Source organism: Anopheles gambiae, chromosome 2, assembly GCF_943734735.2.
Source record: "Anopheles gambiae chromosome 2, idAnoGambNW_F1_1, whole genome shotgun sequence".
Classification (NCBI taxonomy): Eukaryota; Metazoa; Arthropoda; class Insecta; order Diptera; family Culicidae; genus Anopheles; species Anopheles gambiae.
In genome coordinates this window covers 12,261,516-12,284,075 of record NC_064601.1, presented here as the reverse complement: position 1 = coordinate 12,284,075, position 22,560 = coordinate 12,261,516, and the positions used below count along the sequence as shown (strand labels likewise).

The following is a 22,560-nucleotide window of genomic DNA, read 5'->3' as shown; positions in this document are numbered from 1 at the left end:
GAGCGACCAAAGATAGTGCTCGAGCAAATGTCAGCCACCTGCATCAGCTTGAAAGGAAACCAGCTTGAAAGGAAAGAGTTTCCGATTAGCATAAACCATCAGCCAGCTCATTTGTCAGCAGATGACATTCAATAAAGTTGGCAAAGACTGCCGGCGGATGCAAACAAGATGTTTAACGGGGAAACCAGCACCCAGCGATGTTAGGTACTTCGGGGGCGAAGTCGGGCGAATACTATATATTGTTATGTTCACAGTTTCTTTGACAAAAATGCAAAAAAAATAAAGTATTGAAGCTTGGACACCTTCTCCTATTTGCTAAAAAAAAGAAATGAAAATTAGATACTATCAGCCGTTTGAAAACCGTACGACCAATGACGGCATCCCCCCTTTGTTATTTTGTCTGAGCGCCGTTCCCTTGTTATCTGATTCCACGGTTTCCACAACCTTCGCATCGATTTAACAAACGAGCAAAGAATCGATCTTCGGCAAAAGTTTACATCAATCTTCGCGTACATTGCAAACCCATCGCGCCACGCGTTGTCGATCGTGTTTGATTTCGCCGTAATGCTAGCTGCCTCACCGCCGTCACCGTTCTGCAGTGACACACTATCGCTCAAGCAATGCCGGCTGCCAGTGGAAATATTTGACAGATGTCGATGCATCTCGGTGGTGGAACGTTATTTTTTTGTTTGCTGCATCTTTCTCGCTTTATCAAACTTTGCTTGCAAGCAGGAGCTGTGTAGCAGACGGTGTACAGAAAAAAAGGGGTATCATAACATGCAGTCGATCTTGCCTAACGATGGGGCGCTACTGAAGTCGAGGGTTGGACGGTTAATTTACGTTCCATTCACCAGTGACTGATTGCGGGAGAGGTTGACTGATGTACCGAAGGTTTCTTGCCATCGTCCGCGCCAGTATTCTAGCTCAGTGTCGTGGCATGATGGCAGTACCATTTCAGATGCTACTCCGAACTATGATGATGATGGTGATGGTGATAAAGGTGATTGAGAAATGGATGTAAAATGAGAAGACGCAAAGCTTAAATGAAAACACATTCAGAGCAACAACGAGAGAAAACGAAAGATCAATCTGGCTTGAACACGGTCGGTCGCTTTTGAATGAACCACGGCCTTGGTCGATAGTTACGCCCGTTAGTTGTTGGTTGAACTTTAAGTAAGAGCAGCTTGCAAGATTCATGTTTAACAATGCCAAATAGAAAACATGATAAATAAAATTGGCTACATATTGTTGTCTATGAACGTTTTGACACGAAACTACTTAACTCCCAAAAAGATGTTTTACCAACTGACTATATGTTAAAACAATGTAAGTTATACTGTTAGTTCTGACTAGCCAACTCTTACTATCCTCGATCAGTTCAATTATTGACAAACTTTCCACAGAATGCAGTACCACCAATGATGGAAACTTTCTCCTACAGAATGAGACACGCTATCGAAACCTTTGCCTGATTTGCCCGGAAAATCGACAATCCTAAACCGTTTGCATCAGCTTCTCCTTACATTCATCACGCAGTCACCTACTTTCCACCCACACCGAAATTGGACGGCAAGCAAATAGCAAAGATGCTCATAAAACTTTTTCCTTTGGTTTGCAGGGGTAAAAAAAACACACAGCACACACACCGTCTGCCAGCGTTGGCTTGAGTTACTAAAATTTATTATTCAATCATCGCATGTTCACTGCTCGTATAATTCCGGCCGGTGGAACAGTTGGACGAACGGCTCCATCCATGCCACCTGCTGGAACCATCGATAAAACGACCGCACTGCAACGGTTCGGGTACGGTTGCTTCAGCTAAGTTTGTCTCTCAATATTTCGGTTCAGGTTTTCTTTAGCACATATCAATTGCCTGTCGAAGGATGCAAAAAAAACCCCCGCCCCAAGAAACTCTGCATGACAAGAAATAATAGAGTAGAGTTTGCGGAAAGCGGAACAAACCTGTTCCGAGCGAAATGAAGTAAAGAATAGAGAAAAAGAGCAAGATGGAGCTAGACCGGGCGAACGTAGACACCAATCTGACGAACTTCTCTTCCTCCTTCCGGAGCGCTGTCGCGTCAAGCGCGTTCAAGTAGAGTCACATTGACATCGAGAGCGCAGCTGAAATGCTTCAAATGCACGGAAGACACTCTCCGCTCCTTCCCCACCCACCCTCCCGGCTTACGGAATACGCTAAATCGATAGCAATAATACGAGAAATGATACTTTCAAGTGGTTCTCGTGCAACTTCTGCAACTGTGCAAGAGGTGGTGGGTAAGAAAAGGCGCGACGTCGGATCCGGGACAGGGTACAAACTTATGAAACTATCGTCGGTCGGTTCAGGGCACGGGGAGAAAGGTTTCGTGATAGGAGGTCTTAGAAATTGAAAGACTGTTTCGATTGCTGCGCAACCGCTTGGTAAAAGTTGTATCGACAGTTTGGAGCAAATCCCCACAGAAGTTGCTTCGCTGCAAACGGAACCACTTGGAACCGAAACTCGTCCGATGGAAGAACGATGCGTTTTCCATCACCATGGTCACACATGGTGGATTGATTTCATTCCGTTTAGCTTGTGTCACGATTTTTATTTGTGCGAGATGAATCGGGGTTTTTTTGCTTTCAAATTTCTCAACACGTTTTATCGTATGTTATTTGATTTGTTGTATGGTGAAAATTTGTTATGGCGAGAAATTAAAAGGAGCAAAAATATACACATTTCGGAGCAATTTATAGGAGCAATATATTTGCGTTTCTATTGAATACTTCAATCAAGAACCAAGACGGGTCAAACTGAAAATCCAAGTTCTACAAACGAAGTCTAAGAAATAGTGTCCAAACGAAGGTTTAATCCATCACACCACAGTTTTCCGGTCTAGAGCACATCTAATACCTTCATCCCGTAAACTACAATCCATTCCCTGATGAAGTTTGGAGCCCATTTGTGTTGCTTTTTTTGTGTCGCTGTGTCTTAGAATGAAAGATACAGAGCATTGTATTGAACGGAAAGCCACACTACACACGCTACAGACAGCATTTCAATTGATGTTTAACAATCCCGTCTCATCCAATTGCATGGCAATGGGCCAACTTTTTCAAACAACCGGAAGAATAAAGCTACTGTCTGTGTTATCTTCTTTCGGTTGCCGCTTTTGTGTTTCCATCGCGCACCGTGCAAAGGAAGCTAAATAAAGAGCAGCACAGCATACGTAAGTGGAAATAAATCCAACGCTTTTCCACCGAGTTCCATACAAAACCAGCCCCCGATCAATGCAGGCATTGCAACGGATGCATCTGACGCGTTGAAAGCAGGTGAGAAAAAAAATGTAGTGGTTTTTTGTGTATGTAGGTTGTGTGATTGCTAGAAAGCGTATCATCGAAGAATGCCGGATACAGGTAGCAGAACAATGTGAAAAATAAGAATCACACAACGGTTGTGTTGATGCAAGGCTTTTTTTTATGTAGAAGTGCACTCAGTTGAGGCTAACGCCATGGAGACGCCTGGTGGATGATCAGTATCGCGATAAAGCTCATGGAGACGCCTGGTGAAAGATCAGAATAGTAATTAACGTCATGGAGACGCCCGGTTAAAGCTAAAGCTCACTAAAGCAGCCCGTTTTTTAATAAGAGTTTTATGCTCAAAATGTATAAAATTCAGCAGAAAAGGCATTTTGTGCATTTTGTACCATCAATGCAAATTAAGCCATGAACGTGGCACAAGACGACAAAATCTATTGATTTACTTTTTGAAGTAAAGTTAAGTACACAAGTAAAGTTGTTCTTACAAAACGGTCAGAACATTCGTCCACTTTTTAATAACAATAAAATATAACATTTTGGTGTGCTGAAGCTGCGAGCAGTCGTTTAAATCGTTCAACACAAAGTAAGCTTTAAAGCGTTTACCACCGGCGCATGCAAATTGCACCGTTCAGTCCTGAAGTGGGGTTGCAATTTTAAACATTTTCGTTTCGTCATTAAAATTTATTATTTACGAGGGCACTTTTTAATTCGCCATTCCGGTCACCGCGTTGTACACAATGTTGTTTCTCGCTACCCAAAGAGAATAAAGCATTATTTTTTTCCTGCTTCGGTTTACTCAACGTGCTACAACCCCCTCCTTCTGCTGAGCAGTTGCAGTAGCAATTGCTGCAGGAAGTACTACACAGACAAAAAACAACGAACAGGCTTTTTCATTCCTTCTTTTTATCGCTCACATACGCTGGCCGCACGCATACAGTCGGCGATTGGAGCGGCCTGGGTGGCACAGGGTGCACATTGCAACCCTACAATCTGCTACCGTATCAACACGATCACGCTTGGTTTATCGTCAACGTGGCGTTTCCGACATGGGGCTGTTAAATCCAAGCGGAAAGGAAGAAGAGAAAAAAACACACAGTTAAATAAAACATGCACATGCACATACGAGCGAAAATGTACACCATTTGGACGGGTGCACGGGCTCACTCATTCCACCTTTTGGCGCACTGGCTATCAGCGCGCCGCTCTCTTCCCTGCTTAACTGCTTTTACCTGCGTACACATTTCCGCTTTAAAGCGGACAAACATTTTCATTTAAAATCGCTCTTTTTTTCACTTACTGCTACTGCTGCTGCTGTTCAAATATTCTTATCGGAAGCTTAAACCGTCTGCTCTACCCCTTCGCTTAGCACCGCCTTTCCAGCGCTGGAACCATTCATTCAACGCTACTCAGTTGTCTGCGTTCAACTGATGCGTTCCTGTTGCATGCTCAGTGCATGCTCTTGCTGGTGTTGTTGCACACAGCCCACGTTTGGGAAAGTTAACTGACCTGCAGGCTACACGGAAGTTGCAACTGAAACGTACGCTCGTCGCATCCTTCCATTCCTGCTTTCCGCCCATCGGCTTAGTTAATGAATGTTTACTGTGTGACTGATGATGGGAACGGGCCAAACACGGGTGGTACATGGAAGGCTTTTTCACTGTACTATCTGCAAACACACACACACACAAATCCAGTCCCCGGTACGAGAGCATGTACACGATTCGTTTCAAAGGCAATAAAAAAAGTGGTTCGTTAGCTTCGCTATTGCCAAGGCCTCCATTATGCAACTGCAACCATCCCTCACCGGTGGGTGTGAGGAGTTAGTTGAAAATCGATGCGGTCCGTACCGGGGCAATACACATACAGCAAAATAAAACTAACGACTTGCTGCAGTAATAATAGTAATAATAATAACGTACGGACGAGTGAACTGCAGCCGGTTGCGGTTGACTGAGCTGGTTGAAAAATTGACCTACTCCTGCACCGACCTTATCTAAGCATTGGCCGTTCCGGTCGCAGTCGCATGCATTTCTAATGAAAGCTATCCTACCTGAGTTTGCAATGGGAAAGCTTTGCATAGTAATCAACTCATCAGCTCAGTAACGCTACACACACATCCATGCACATAGACACCCGTCCAGGTTTGGAATTGGTGCGATGTGGGCTTTTCCAATTTAAATTGGATATTTTGTTTTTTGGTTGTTTTTTGATGCACCATAGACAGGAAGCAATTGATGGAAAATGATGGATTTCTGAAAAGGTTCTTTCACAAGTGTATGTTCCAACATTTACATATTGTAAGTTTTTTTGTTGGGTGATTTGCATCCCTACCTACTACAATTGGCCAGTGCCAAGAGGCAACATAGGCCATGGATGAAGTTATTTCAACAATTTTTGAATAACACTAAAAGGATGATTGTTCCGAATGGCTAAAACAAATTGTGTAGCTTTTGGTATAGCTGCTTATTTAAAAGTATCGTTAAAGAAATAGAAAACCTAAATTACTTGACAAATTGATGGATATGATTTCATTTCCAACTTGAATGCAATCAGAACGACGTAATCTTTTACGATCCTTTAGAATGTTACAATCGAACCAGATTTAAGACATAGTTACACCATTAAACATAACGAATCAACACACTGCACTAGACTCACGTCTTCACTGCCTTAATAAAATGCTGCATCTTCTGCTGCGCACCAAGCCTGCAATTGTCGATCACCGTGTGCCATCCCTCCTCCAATGCACAATGCGAACATCCCAAAAATCAACAGAATAAACTGCACTTTTTCCCCCACCACCACCCACGCCACACACACACATCTCATCCCTGCCTACCTTTTTGAGCATTTCCTCCAGGGACTCCATGTCGAGATTGCAGTAAAGGTTGGTGCTGTTGTTGAGCATCGGATTGGAGCAGTAGTAGTTTTTGGCCCGCACCAGCAGATGCTGATGGTGGCCCAGTTTCCGGCCGGCGATCGGGGTGCTGCGGGCGGACGATGCCGCTAGCGTCCCGGGCGGCCCGGGCGGCGACGGCGACAGGCGCTTGTGAGCCGGGGAGGCACCGGCCGAGGACGTGGTGCCGGCGCCTCCGCTGCCCGCAGCGAGATGCTCGATCAGGAAGTTATGGTAGCCGCCCTTCGGTGGAGGCGTTTCCAGCAGCAGCAGTATCGTGGCTAGGTCCATTGCGCATCAATCGGTGTTGGGTGCGAACACGGGCACGAGTACGTCGATGGGACCGATGATAACGAGGTCGATACGGGCGAACGATTTGTTCGGCGGCGCAAAGCGAAGCGGCAAACAAAAGCAAGCAAGCGAAAGCGGGTCGGCAAAACGCGGGCGGCAAGCGGCATTAACGCGCACCGGCGGCGACTGGGGGGTGGTGATGTGGAGTGGCTAGCACTGGCTTCTCAAGCACTGGCCCCAGGAAGGAGGCCACATATCCTATCAACCCCGAACGACAGTGCGAATATAGTGCGGTCACTGCTAGGGCGTAGCGAGGCGGGCTTTGATGGTGTTTGTTTATTTTGAGATACGGTGAATGTTTTTCTATTTTTTCACGCTCTTCTTTTGCACCAAGAGTGTGTGTGTGTGTGTATTAGTGATTTCCCTTTCTAGGACGGTGGAGTTGCACGGCCAGCCAAACGCTTATCGATTACAACGCGATGATGAGGTTAAAGAACGTATCGCCACCATGCTGCTGGCAGGATGCTGCACGGCCCCTGATGGGCGGCTGGTACGGTGGCGCCTCTCGCTGGCCGGATGGTTTCGATTGCTCATGCTGGTTTATTAGCGTACTTTACGTCTTGTTTATCGGCTTTTGCAAGCTAGGCTCTTTCTTTTTTTGTTCAAAGAAGAACACTTGTAAGCATTCTGTATTATTGTTTGGCAATGATTTACTTTACAAAACCAATGCAAAACTGTGTACACTTTCTGCTGTTTTATAATTTTTTGCTATCAGTCAAATCACTTCTTCTGACAAGTCATGCAAAATGCGACTAAACCATGTAATCTTTGAAGCAAATCATACAGAAACCAAACAAAAGCAAGCGCAAATATGTATCTTTTTCAAAACGATTCCACACGATTCAACACACCTCCACTGAAAACACTCCTATCATTAACTCATCATCACACCAAAGCACAGCATTCTCGCTTGCTTCACGCATTAAAGAGACACTTTTTTCTTTCACAAACGAACACCCAATGTATTCACCAATTCACACACTGCATTGAGCGTTATTTAAACGATATTAACTATTTCTCTTCCATTCACTCATTCACTTTACAGAATTATCTACTCAAAATAGAGCGAACCGCTGCACACCACAGCGAAGCAGGACGATTTGTTTGATAGTGTATGCTTTAAATTCACCACCAATGTGACCCAAAACACACACTCGACACTCGAATCGCGGAACAGCGCAACCTTCAGTTAGCCGTGTTCGCGCACCGTGTAAGAAAGCGACACATCCAGCACGGTCGACGGTTAACCCATCACTAGCATCCTGACGGGTGCGCTCGTTTCCTCGGGCGGACACAAAAGCCACACATTCCTTAACTTCGCACACGGCGAGAACGTACCATTTTCCCCGAGTACCGAAGAAACCGAATCCTCTGCGAGCGAAAGCGCTGGAATCCTTGGTGGGCTGGAAAATGAGAGGACAAAGAGAGCAAAGGAGAGCCAAATGGTACGCAGCGCGCTCGTACCGGTACACCAGAGAGATGGTAAACAAAGGTAACTCACGCTCTCGGGTGAGCAGCAAAAGGGCAAGGATTCGCTGTCAGCAGATCCGCTCACAATGTAAAGGAAATTCATCGGCGAAATGAATTTCCCACTCTTTTGTTGGGTAGAAATGTGCTGGCATCGGGCGTGGAACTCAATTCACTCTCAGCTGTGGTGAGAATGGCGAGGAACAATCTCTTAGAGCAGAGACCAGCGAAAAGGGCGGCGGTTAACAGAAAATTCTTCACTTTGTTTATCTCGTCGCATGTCCTGGGAAATGGAGCCTCCGTAGAGAGTGATACTGATTATTATTGTTGTAATGATATTTTTTTTAATCAATGTAAAGATAATACATTTTTATTTATTTAGTAAACACAGCATCCTTTCAAATAAAAAAACAATTATTTCTTAGCAATCAGTACTCAGTCGTTTGAGTGGACATTTTCATAACACACCTTACCTACATAATTTTTGCACTTTTTCGATCTGCTTCTAGAAAACCCTCATGTCCGATGGTCTTAACTCGGGGGCTAACCCAAAAGACGATCCCAATTCACCATCGACCGGTCACGGGCAATAGGTCACGTCAGGATCGTCCAGCGACTGCGACGACGACGACGACCCACCCGCTTCTTTACGCTTCACTATTGGCCACTTTTTTGATTGGCTCGTTGGATTCTTGCTTCCTTCCGGCGGCACGACGGCCGGGGTTGCATCACAGGCATAAAATATGAGCCAAAAAGCCGGACTCCAAATCGACCCACTATTACTACTACCACCACTACCTGGTGGCTTCGTTCGATTCCATTTCCGTGTCGCATTCCGCACCACCCAAGACGACGACGCTACAAAGGGGTAAAAAATCGATTTTTTCCCTTCAAACGTTTGCATTAAAGTGGAACTGTCGAAAGCCCACACGAAACGCCGGCTAGCTTCCGGGTGGGTGAACAAGCAAAGAGCATGCGTTGATGAGGAGGAGCGCAAGGGTGAAGGGAGCGGTGGAACGGTCATTTTCGGTCATAAAAATGATCTGATGAGTAGATGGATTTTTGGCACGGTTGATTACGATCGGACGAGTTTCTAAAAAGCGGACGGCGAAGGAAAAGGATAATAATGGGTCGAAATAAAGCGCCAAACGAGAGAAGGTGTTATTATTGCTGTTAGACTGATTAAAACGAGTTTTCTGCGTTGTTGATCCATTATTTTTTGTAAATTAAAATCATTTTTGTTTATTACAAACAGCAAGAAACATTAAATTGGCAAAGAACTCCTCGACCAAACTTTTTGTCCCAACCGTCCAGACAAGCAAAGTAAGCTATTTGCAATAAAACCCTGTTTCCCCTGGATGTCGGTCAATTTTTCAACAGCTAATCGAAACCACCGATTTTATGATGCCCATTCCCATGTACACGCTTCCCTCCCGAGGGAAATGGCACCCTGGATTCGCTTCGCTACAACTCGCAACAACCAATCGAAAACCCATAGATTGTTTCTTTACATGCTGGTCAACTTCAAGCCCGCACCGAGCCCGTCGAGCACCGAAATAAAAAACCATAAAATTGGTCTCGCTTTCATTAACCCTCCGACGTTAAAGAGATGATGAAGGATGACGAGGGCACGCAAAAACACACGCAGCCGGACGGACCTCTTTCAACGACTCTGCTTTGCTCGCCATGCACGCTTCTTTCCGATACAGGCAATTGCTGCCGAATTGCAGAAATAGGTCAAACGCTGGTCGGTTGAACGGGAGCAAAGCACAAAGCACGCATCCCGGGCGCTTGATAGGGTGGTTGAGCGCACATTTTTCACACTTTTCCCCAGAGGGAAAACGCACAAAACTAGCGCAGCCAAATAATTCAACTCAAAGGGTGGTATGCTCGTGGGCCGGCTATTGGTAGGGGTTGCAGGTCTCTGTAGTCAATGGGAAGTATGCCCCAAAGCCCCCGCGAATGGCCCGTATCGGACTGGACATTATCATCATCACCATCATCATCGTCACTATCGTAGCCTTTCGTCCCGGTTATGTAAAGCGAAGGAAAATTCCTTCCATAATTTAAAACCACATCGCATGCTTTACCACGCTAAACCACCATCGGGAAAGCGCGTGCCTGCGTATAGTTAAAAACTGGGAAGCAAAAGCAAACGGCGCGGCGCCGTCTCCCGATTATTCCCATATTTCTGCCCCTTGCAAAGGTAGGAGCGAAAGTAAGAGAAATTGATGCTCGTTGCCGGAAGAGGAAGGCTTCATAAATTGTTGAGCCTGCGTGTTTGGTCAACCTTTGCCACTGCCCGCCATTGCAGCCCGAGCAGATCTACCGTTCTGGTTGTTTGTTCCATTTGTGTTGCTTCTTTAGCAATAGCTCCAGCGGAATGAAGACCAAATATACCTTGAAGCACAGCTGAACGGCACTGTTTTGCATACAAAGGACACTTTGATTTGATGCTTCGATAGCATTATAATAATAAAAAAGATGTTTTCATTCATCCCAGCCTATTGTACGCCAAAAAGGCCAACACACTAATGCCATTGCGTGATTTGCCGCACGAGGTGTGTGCCGTTGTTATGGTGGGCGGGTGCCAGGGGTCCTACTAATCTTGTGGTAAATAAGAAGTAAAGGAAAGGGAACAGCAATTTGCTCTCTAAATAAAATTGACCAATGATGCTGGTGAGTTGAGCCGGGAGCAGCACGCACTGTGTTTACCGCGAGCTAAGGCTAGAAAGTGCTCCCGCACCAGAGACAAACAGCCTTCCTTATGCCCATCCATCAGCTCTCTAATGTAGCGCGAACGAAATGGATGCGAGGCCCTACGGCAGGAGGGAGAAAGGCGCACATTCTTATATTTATGCCCACTTTCAGGAATTGTTTTTATTATTTATTTGATGTCCTTTATCCGATTTCGGTGCGTGGTCTGCACTGGGTGTGGGAGGGGGGGGGGGGGGGGGGGTGCAAGGATAGGGAAATCTCCTTTACCGTTATGGCAACGTTTCGGGATGAATAGAAGAGGTAAGCTTATCTTGATCGGAGCATTTTTCTTTTGAAGTGTAGTGTACATCAGCTCCACGATGAAAGCCACCTGGTTCGAGACGGATCGGCGATACATAAATGGCATGTTTTGATTTTATATTGCCCTGTAAATAGACCGAACATAAGCCGATTCCTGTATTATCGTGCGTAAAGTTTCTGGTTTTGCTAAGAAAAAAAAAAACAAACACACTTTATCGTCCATGTAATGCTCAAGACCCAACGAAAAGAATAACTGGCCTATTTCTTACGCCAGCACACTGGCACTCACGCACACACACACAAGCAAAATAAGAAGCAACTATCCTTCGAGCTAAAAAGAAAAGGTGCGAAATCTCACCGAGCAGGCACAATCTCACCCGATAAGAAGAGACACGCGCGCCCACCTACGACCCGAATGGTTCCTTCACGGGCGCCGCTTGCTAACTGCTGCCCTCCTCCATCCATTTCCATCCACTGTCGCTGACGAATGCTCGTTTTTCATGCTTTTGCTGATCGTTAAATTTATTTTATAGCCAATTCGGGGAAGTCGTTTCTGGCTCCCGCAGCCGCTGGCGTGCCTGGCGTTGCATGTGCGCATACACCATCCACCACCACATCATCCTTTTGTTGTCGTCGTCCCGAGTTTATGGCCTTTGGCCCCGTAGCTGTTGCTGTTGCCGCTGGTGTGGTGGTAGTGATGGGTAGTGCCCTCACCATCATACTTGAGGGGGGCGAAAATCTCGCAAAAGTCCGGCTGGTGTCGTGTGCTGTCTTGCCCGAAGGATGAAAATTCGCTTAAAATTGTTCCCCCGCAGCAAAAAGTCATATACGTACTGGAACGTTCGACGGAGAAAGGCAACAAATACGTCCACTCTAACCGTGTGTGTGTGTGTATGTTGAAACTATGTTTCCCCGAGGCAAGCTTTATACGGCTCTATGAACTGAAGCGCGAAATAAAAATCATATCGACAGTTAGCGTGTACCGAGGAATGCTTCAGTGACCACTTGCCACAGCACGTCGTATGAAATGTTTGGAAGATGTTTGGAATCTCTTTCGATTTGGCTTATGATTGGAAGCAGCCCAATGTGTTGTGGTACACTTCACTACACGGTCAGAATGTTTAAATTTGCACATAAAATAGAGAGGATTTTCGTGGAAAGACGATTGTCCAGAGTAGGATGAATTTGTGTTATGGCACAAATGGCTTCAAAGTTGTTTGACACGCTAGTACTCGTTAAACGCGAATCAAATCACACCCCAATGAGCTAATTGAGGTGATTTGTGTCTGAATGTGTGACTCTGCTTAACGATCTGGTAGATGAAGGTTGTTCTGTTTTCACAACACAAACCATGTGGAATTGTCATACAACGACGCGGTGGTCTGTGTCTTGCTATGTCAGTGGTTAGCTACTGATACAACAGTAATTTATTCTTCCCTTCGGACCAACAAAAAACTCGATTATTTTACTCTTTTTTCCTTTCGATTTAAATTCAAATTTAAATCAGTAATTATGGGCACAGCATCACTACGAACTTTTAACTAATGGCGACACGTGTTTTATCAGTTTGGACCTATCAAACAGCACAAAAATGGTAATGAAATTAGGTAGCAGCGCTTCACATCCTTGTCGGACATTTAAGAGCAAACAGTGCACACTTACACATACATACATACATACACTTTATCACCAGTAATGACTTCCCGTCCGTCAGGTCGTAACGGGCGGTGCTGTTTAACTTCAACAAGCGCACACCTTGCAAAAGGCAACGAATGCTTGCCTGCGGTACCTAGGACACCTTCTTCCTTTAGCTACGAAACTTCAACCCAACCAGAGACCATGTTCTTCTCTGCAGTGACATCTTAAGCAACGTAAGCATGATGAATGGCTGTCGCCGTGCGTTAGTACGGGAAATGACGTGCCCAGGTAGGACCAGTTCGTACTCAACTCACTTTTCATCGAACCGGAAATTAGTAACGTAAGTGCTGCCACGAACCAGGGCCAGCGTGTGTAGCAGAGCAGGTATGACGCGATGCACTTTTAACAAGGCAACGATGCGTGTAGTGGAAATGCAACTAGCCACACCGTTTCTATAATTTTAGTATTGCTAACATGGGGAGAGCGGGATGCTCGTTGTAAGTCAAATAACCGTCAACAAGTATCCTATTTTGATGTCAAGCAACCGTCACCAGGTGTCCTATTTTGAAGAGTGTTCATTAAAAAGATGCATTTAGAGTGTTGTAGGTCCATAAGTCTATTAAAGGACTACAGAGAGTCGACCTTGTTAGACGACTGTACTTAAATGATTTCCATCACGATATACTGTAAAGTTGGCGCATGATCTTATTAGTAAGTGATTCCAGAAATTCCGCTTTGCTAGAATGGTGTCGTCCTTTTATCCACAAAAACGTAAGCATAATTCAAACACAGCTTTATATCATCCTCACACCTAACAATGAACCCAGTGTAGTGTTGTTTTATAGTTGTTTCGTTTGCTGCCTAACCGTTCTGTTGAAAATTTAATCAATTGCCACTAACACCCGCAAAACCCATTGACGCCTCTGACTCATTCATGTCAGATGCAGCGCTACTTCAAGGCCCGTGCCATTTCAAACTGCTATCATCGAATTGTCGCTTCTGCCTCGCACACAAACGGAACCTGGCAGGAACCGAGATGGCGGCACAATGGCGGAAAATTCACTAACGAACGAAATCGCCAGCCAGATATCGTCAATCTCGCCCGTAAGGAATGGGAAATGGGCCGCCCGTGTTTCACTGCAAAACGAACGCGCGTGTCTGCGCTCATCGCGAAGCGCTCGTCTCATCATTGTCACTTTGGGTGCAACATCAAAACGAATTTCCGCCAGAATTGTTGCGCACAATGTTAATTATGATAAATTATGAAACCGCATACCGACACTAGAACACGGCCGTGACCGTACCGTGTGTGTTCGTCGAATCGCACAGTCGAATCGCGCGGAACATTCACCGTAACACGGGTGCAGTTGATGGCGAGTGCCGATCGAAATGCAACGTAGATACTGCGGGAATGCAGTGTGTATGCCCTTTCGGCTTTTGTTGGCAGATGAATTTCGTTTGATAGGGGCGTGGTGCACGGCAAATCCGAACCGAACGCGGCGCGCCCGGTTCTGTTGGATGAGCAGTGTTGCGTACAGCGAAAGGTGAGCGCCACATTCCTCGTATCTCTAATGAAATATTCTCGTAAATTATTCACATTTTAGTGCGCACATGTCCATACCGAATGGCTCGCTCGGTTGCGATGGATGGATGTACGCATAACACATTTGTACCGACCGAGCAGTGCAGTGCATACGTTTATTTTTATTAATTCAACAGACCTGACCTTAAGGACACTGTTCAGTATGCAAAAAATGCTTTCAGTACAAATTAAATTCATGAAAAGTATGAACGAGCAAGCAGATTGGACGGTTCGCAAGCAGCAGTCCGCTGCAAGAGTCGAGCTCGAAATTGAAGCCACTTTGTCATACCATGGACGACCATGATGATGCTGCAGCTGCACAAAAGACAGCCATAGCATTCCGATAAGGACACGTCGATATGTAGCCGCGTTCGTTTGCTCTCTCTCTCTTCGCTCGAACGGGTGCCATTTATTGAACTCGAAACTATTTCCTTTATTAACCGACGTTATTAGCCGACGTTCGACGTATGATTGAAATTGAATTTCAATCCTCTTCCTTTTTGCCAGTGCCAAACCATGGGACTTTCCCATGACCACCGGTCACATCAATGGCCAGCGAGAGAACATAACGATTCGGACAGTGGGCATGGTGAGTCGCAAGGATTTTTGGGACGGGAACGGAAAAAGGGACGGACCCGTTTTCTTTACCATCCGTCAATGTTCTCACAGTCCAATGCTCGGTGCACGCAGTTGGAGATACACTAGTTTCACAAAATTGAAAAAAAAAACAACTCAATGGACGATGAACGAAAAGCCAATAAATGGGTCCAATCTTTCGCCTTCCCGTATCGTTTTCTTACCACAAATAAAACACCCCTTTTCGATACATTAATGTACTTCCCTGTGGATTTTCGATTGAAGGCATTGATGAAGGTTTTTTTTAATGCTTTACAAGGGAAGTTCCTTGTCTCTTCGTTATCTCTTTATCATCATTTTTTTCACATTCGAAATTCTGGGGGATTTTTTGGCTTCAGTTTTCTTGTAGCATTTTCATATTTCATATTTCATGAGGACATGTTTATTTTAGATATCTCGACGATGGTTTTCTTTGTTTGAAATGTTTTATATTGACTGAGCGAGCTACACACAAAGCAAGATGTTAAAATATTTTTCATTTTAACGGGCGAACCTCTTAAATAAACTCTTATTCATAATAAAATGCTTGAAAACTACAATCATATCGAAATGCTCCTCACAAAACGACCCCAAAATTCTTCCCAATGCCCAAATCCCAATCAGTGTCGTTATATTTTCCTACCCTTCGTCATCACAGTCCATTGATAAGTTCGTTTCACTTCCTCAATTTCCAGCCAACAAATAATCCTTTGACGAATCGATTGAACCGTTCACTGGAATAGTGAAGGATCTTTTTTTACGGATTTAAATCACGCTTCACTCAACCGAAGGGATTTTCGGAAGGTTTTCCCTGAGGAGTAGCCTAGCCTAGCATCGTTTGATGTTGGGTTGCTTTTCTCTGCTTGGCTCTACTTGCTCAATGCAAAAGCGTGAAAACACCCACAAAAGGCATAATAAATAATAAACTTACAGTTCAAAAATATCGAGAAGAGTTGCTTAAAATGAAAAGAAGAAACATCAAAAGCGCGAGCGAAGAATGTTAGTTGATCTGTTTGTGAAAGATCGAAACACTATAAAAGAAACCCGTCAAGCTACATCTTTTAAAATGCTCCAACAGACGAAGAAGCAATTGTGTACCTTAATCTTTTACATTCTGTACTTTCAATCTACCACAAATTCAACCACACACACACCCTTAGCAGAATGCAATTTTCCTGATTTAAATTCAGCATTACATCCAATTTTATTTTGTTGCTTATAAAACGGAATTAGCTGCACCTGTACGCGACCGCCCGAGCTACATAAACCTTGTCACCAGTGATGCCAACGCTCAAGGACTTCGACACAACCCGCACGACCTACATTTCTCGCTGTAAGTGCAACCTCTCTTACCTTGCGAGTTTCTTGTGCTGTGTACTGGTTTCTTGCACCAGCTAAAACCCAGATGCTAACCGTTGCTTCTAAGCATAAAGCTGCCATTGCTACGAGTTTTTTTGGCTTTCGCGCTATATCTGCAAGCGAAATTGAAACATAAATGCATTTTAACGTTTTAACTTTAGTGTGGGATTTCTTTTCCGCTTTTGGTACCGGTGTAACAAGCACTACAAAAAAAAACTGGGAATAGAAAACATACTTTAAGCTACCCCTAAAGGGCGAGATTTTCCCATCGGAAATCTTACCTTCGACCAGGACGACGACCAGCACATCCACACAGAAGACACTCATCGGTAATGTCCATGGGGAAGATAAGAATAGCTGCAGTCATCAGATCTGAGCTTCTCTCAGGCCAGGCATCTCCGTGCCGCCGAGGGAAGGCATATTGCCACCACGCTGCTCCGCCCTATCGAGCAAAGAACGCTCTTTCACGTCCTAAACTGTCATAGATTCATCCCGACCCACCCCAAGCCAAGCCGGAGAGCTAACTTTACTGCCATCAAGATGCTTACTTCATGGGAACGGCTCGCAACGGCTCGCTCGGGGGCACGGTAACGCGGAACAGTGCTAAACCACATCAGAGCATCATCATCTAGCCAGTGCGCTTTCCGCAAAAGCAAAGCGTAGGATAAGACACTAAACGAGATCATCCGAAAGGTAACCGATACGAGGAGCGGTCAAGAGGTGGACGAATGTGTACGGGGGGCATGTTTTCCACCTGCCTGGTCGCCGTAGGAAAATCGTTCAGTCAGCCTTTCTACTGCATTCTGGAGACCGGTGTTGGGCGGTCCGCTTCATCCAACCCACAGGCGGCGGGAGGCGGAAAGAACACTTTTCCATCGGTTAGTTGAAGGTAACCGTGCAGCCGTCGTCGGCAAAGTAGTTACATCGTAAAAGCAAAATAAAAAAAAGAAGACAGAATGTGAACCGCATCTTTCAGTGCGCCGGATTTTTCGAAGCTAACAGAAAAGGGAACGAAAGCTTTATCCATGGCAGCGGGTGCACGGGAAAAGAAAGAGGCTGGCACGCACAGGGCGAACGAGTGGAAAGAAAATAGATAATTTATGAAACGGCACCAACTCCGGCACACACTTGCACGAACCGGAGCGCACATCCTCGAAGCTCGCAACTCAAAACACGAAGGAAATGAGGTTTCACTAACATTAAAGAGTGCATACATTACTGCACTTTACGATCTGCAACTTATCTCAAAACCATCCACCAGGCTGTAGGTATCCTGTACGCGGAGGGCATGGGAAGATCTTGTGCGAATGTTTTTTTTTTCTTGCCTTCCTGGAATTTCTCTTTTTTTACCATCTATTTTATTTTTTGTTGGCTCTGTTGAGTGAGTGCTGAAAGCAATGAGAGCTCCAGATAAGCACTGACTTTTAGATCGCTGGGTGGGTGAAGGTGGAAAAATTGAACCTATCCCAGGAAGCAGACTTCGCAGAGAGTCGTACTGCACTAGCTGGGTTAGTGTACAGGCATGAGGATAGTGTTCGTGAAAGGTGATATCGAGATTTTGTGTTATACTTTTACGCCCATTTGGTGAACATTTCGTTTGCGAATCCAAATAATGAGGTGTTGATTGTGGTCGAAGGTGTGGTTGCACCGAGCTCATCAATGATGCTAAAATAGACTTTTTCCGGCTCGGTCTCGTGGAACAGTAGTCAACTCGTACGACTGAACAACATGCATGTCAAAGGTTCATGCACCGAATGGCCCGTGCCGCCATACGTAGGACTGACTATCCTGATATGGTAATCAAATAAGTCCACTGAAAGCTAAGCCCATTAGTAGTGGGGTACAGGCAGGCCTTGACCGACAATGGTTTGTGAGCCAAAAAAGATGAAGAACTTTCCAGGAATCAGCAACTGAAAATGACTTTTGATACCTCTTCACCAAACCTAAAGTTTGAAATAACCTACAGGTTATGCAATCCGCTCGAAAACGCCTAAAATTATGTAATGTGCAAGACAACTCAAGCTTTAAAAGCTGCTCAAATTAGCTTCAATTCATTAAAAAAACTGCATTTTGTCTTTCCGTCTTGTACTTCAACTTAAAACAATAAAAATAACACTCTCGATTGTACTATGTTCATAGAATAATGGAATACAACACAGTCTTCTTTACACAATATCGCTCACGAATATGCAACCGAAAATCACCGATGAAAAACAAGACAAAATTAATCGCCACATTGTATTGCATCGACGCTACTTTGCGCCATTAGACGACAAAGAAAATGTACATTTTTACATCCCTGCCATTAACCCTCCCGCACCACCTCGCTCGGATGCACAGAAACTGTCCCACCAGATCCGCGTCGCAAGTTATTACTGGGTGAGCAACATTTATTACCATTGTTTTATAGTGTTACTACCATCCACAAAGACAACAGGGGCACAGTGTGTCCTGCTCCCGCTGCTTCGATGCGATACTAAGAATTTACTGCTAACCTTTATCTACTTTACCAGCCCGCCCTTTCCAACCGCCGCCCACTTACCACACCATCGGGAAATCATCCAGCAGCCACGCGATTGCACATTCCATCGCCCTCTCTGTTTCGCTCGAGCATATAAGAACCAGTTCGCAAGTGGTTTCTTGGGCCCTGGAAAAACACACAGCACTGCGACTACAGCCCCCGCCTTCAGCCCTTCCGATGCAGCTCACACCTTACAGTGGAGAGCTATGTTGATACGACGCAATAACGCAACACGCTTCCAGCGGTTCGCTTTCGTCCCCCGATCCGACCGGCGGGACCGACGCTGGTCCCGGGACGCTTGTCTTTGCTGCTGCATCGCCACACCACGACGCACCGGAACTGTATTCGATCGTGCACGACAACTACACGCCTCAGCGAGGGACAATGACGATGACGACGAGGGCAAAGTGCACACAAACAGTGGCGCGCTCGCTGACTTTCCCCCTATGCGTTGGTTGGTTTTTGGCCGATTGCTGTTGCGATGTGCTCGAGATGCACGACCACCAGTGTCGTAGTAATTTTCCTCCTCGCCTCGAAGCGTATCGACGCGGTGGTTTCGATGGCACACTTTGCAACCGACGCGGGAGCTACCGGGGGTTGCGCCTTTCCGTGAGCTACGAGCTAGCCGGCGGGAGTGATAACCCGGCACTACCCTTCCCGCCCAAAAAACAGGACTTCCGTTTCGACTGCCCGAAGGAAGTCCGAAGTGCACCCGTTGGCTCGTAAAGTCCCGTTAAATGGAATGCAGCGCCGGAAAATCCCAAACGAACGGACGCTTTTTCGCCTGCGCTAAGCGGCTCCCTTCGACTGCACAGTTTGGGAGTGGCGCGGTGGTAGAAACAGCGGTACGCGATGTACTGCAACAGTCGCGCCGAACAACAGCAGCGTCAACCCATCATAAGACATTACCACCCATTATCGTGCGCGCGACAATGGCGAACGGAAACCCATAATGGGAGAACAAATAAAAATAATTTTCCTCACAGCATGACCAGCATCGTCTGCCGTCGCTGTGCTTCCGGTTTGCTGTGCAACGTAAGTGTGGGCAGCGAGGAAATGTGAAACACTACATCAAACGGATGTGGCCCTGTTGGATGGATTTTGGTGGATTGCATGTCAGTTACATACAGTGTGCTTGTTCTAGCTAGATTGCTTAATGCATGCTCGCGTTCTCGAACATGCTTTTAAGTTGTTTTTATTTGACCAAAATGAGGTTGTCCGAAAATTTACCCGAATGTTTCATGTTAAAAATCGCATTTTTAGTTTGATATTATAAGACACATATCACTACAATATGATAGCCGCAGTTAGTTTTTATTTTTTTATTCGATTTCTACAACCCACATCCTGTTCATCTTTTGCCACTCGAACAATCGAATAAAAAAGCTCAAATATCTGATTAAAATTTGTCTTGCTTTTAGTTATGAGTCTAGCCCCCCTGGGGGTAAGGAACCCTTTGTATCATTTCACGTTTCCGGTTAAAACTCCAACAAAATGGAACATCTTTTCCACTGCACAAATAAATCGTGCAGAGTGGTCTTCCTGCTCACACATGCGCTCGCTTTATTCCCTCCGGAGATGAGATTTTATTTCTGGACACTTTTGTATGCGCGTCCCCGCGTGCCATACGAGGAAACAGGAAACGCCATAAAGAACGCCAATCCCATGAACGGGAAAAGGTCGAGAAACACCCAAAAGTCCCCCAGGGCAAGCTGTGGCCCTGTGCTGCTACCCCGTTTCTCTCACATTGCTGTTTCTTTCGCAAGTCGGCAAGTGGCGGCTACTGGGCTCACTGCTTTCCTAAGCAAAAACTGTCACCTGCATGCACACCACTTGTGGGCCCGCCAGACGCAAGCTGGAGTCCGGAGTGTGGAGGTTCGTGTTGATGTGAGCAATCGCCACCGCTAAAATGCTCGTTTGTACGTTCATTTCCTCTTGGAGAGTCATTCTAAATGGGAGGTCCATGTCTCGGGAGGTCCATTATTTTTCACCGGAAGTGCCTATGGCGGCTAGTGAACCGGATCAAAGATTTTGACCGAGACGGGGGTAAAAACGGATCCAATTCATCCCGGAATGGGTTCGGTTGTTTCTTTTGCGTTACTTTTTACCTTTTTAGCTTCAATAACTTCAAAAGGCAAACCACATCAGTACTAAGTTAATACAATTAAGTCCAAGCTCTAAGTCTAATTTAATAGAAATTGTTAAGCTATTTATGTTTCTATACGTATTTGAGGGAGCAAAACACAATTTAATTAAACAGTATTACTTGTTCCAGAGTCATTCTAATTCATACATTGAAGACTTCAGAACACGATTTTGAACTAAACTATCAAGAGAACACGTCTCTGTGGAGAAGACATCACACAAAAGGATGACGAACCCGGAACATTGCCTCTGTCGTCCATTAAGACAAAAGGGCTTGCGAAAACTAGTTTCAATTCATCAGCCGGCCTTTTCCCAAGCTTAAAACCCTCTCGCTCTAACCGGCAAAGCTTGCAGCCGTCTGTCCAATAAACAGCAATTTGAAAGACTCGCTTACGGCAGCGTACGTGAAGGATTAGTTTCAGGATCCTGGCTCAGACAGACGCTCAACCAGGAACAGGAAAAATACACCATTGACAGCTCGAATGATGATTTAATCCAATGCTCGTAAATGAAATGGTGGTTTGGCTTCTGTTCGGACAACACAACATCGCTAGAAAGAATGTGCAAAAGGTTCTACTTTACCCCGAGCGTGATTAGTTTGGTGGTGTGCGATTTTATAAAGGGAAGAAGCATTTGCTTCCATTTTGTCGACAAATTGTACAGAGATAGCAGTATCCGAGAACGATGTTCACTCACCTGAAACAAGAAACAAAAAACAATTTTAAAGTTATCAGCTAAAAAAAATCCCATTTCTAAGGTATTTCATAAAATGTGATAAATATATATTAGGTTATATAGGTTATATATGATTGAAAAAGTGAAAACCAAAAAAAGTACTTTTCAAAGAAAAACTTATAAAGTTCCATCGTAAATAAAACTTTTACCTACGCTCTTATGCTTCTAAGAATCGTCTGATTCCATCGAATAGCTGACCCCAGCTGTACCGATCGCATCGCACCGCTGTAGAAAACGAAAACCAAATTCTTGGAAAAGTTCTTAGGACCGAAATTAAATCGACTTCGTACGAATGACCACTGAACCACTCCAAAAAGCTCTCCATTCAATATCGCACATGTGCGAGGGCAAAAGCAACAATGATGGACTTAATGATGGTTTGCCCAGTAAGCTTGCTCCGCTGACAAGAAAATTAAGAAATATCCAATGATTTTTCGCCCAGCCAGCACACACACACACAAACATATTCGGAATGCTGTCGATGTTTCATGGTAACTTTTGTTAAAAAAGTTCTCCACCCTACAACCACGACCCATGCTAAGGCGAAGCGATCTGATTGCGAGTCGGGACTGGGTTTCCAATCATCTGACCGATTCGATAGGACTTTCCCCGCTTCTGTTTGTGCTGGTTGACCGTTGTAGCTTCCGATCGGAAACGACCCAATGCCACCAGCTGTTTCGATTAATTTCACTTGCCCCGAGCACCATCATTTTGTCGCCTGGCCACATTTGTATTCCAGTGCTGATAGTGGGAATATGGAAAAATTGGACAGTTATAACTTCTGCTCAAAGGTATTTTTTTTTTTTGAAAATCGGACCAACTGATTAGGTTGTTTTGCGGAAAGTTTTGTATTGCACGATGAATATTTCTCAAGATTGAAGAGCCTTATCCATGCTTATTTAAGTAGTAAAAGCACCAAATCACCATATTACTTAT

At 45.1% G+C, this 22,560-nt stretch overlaps 1 protein-coding gene across 10 annotated transcripts in view; it reads right to left on the bottom strand.

Moving 5' to 3' along the window:
- The window catches only part of LOC1281190 (uncharacterized protein CG43867), a 178,842-nt gene that overhangs the window by 83,631 nt on the left and 72,651 nt on the right, over nucleotides 1-22,560 (bottom strand). Inside the window, exon 1 of one of the 10 annotated variants that reach the window (XM_061642020.1) lies at nucleotides 6,137-8,852. The exons of the other annotated variants lie outside the window; for them this stretch is intronic. Coding sequence (XP_061498004.1) covers nucleotides 6,137-6,484 — 348 coding nt within the window. The 5' untranslated portion in view covers nucleotides 6,485-8,852. Of the gene's footprint in view, nucleotides 1-6,136; nucleotides 8,853-22,560 lie in introns of those variants that run through there. 10 annotated transcript variants of the gene reach the window in all.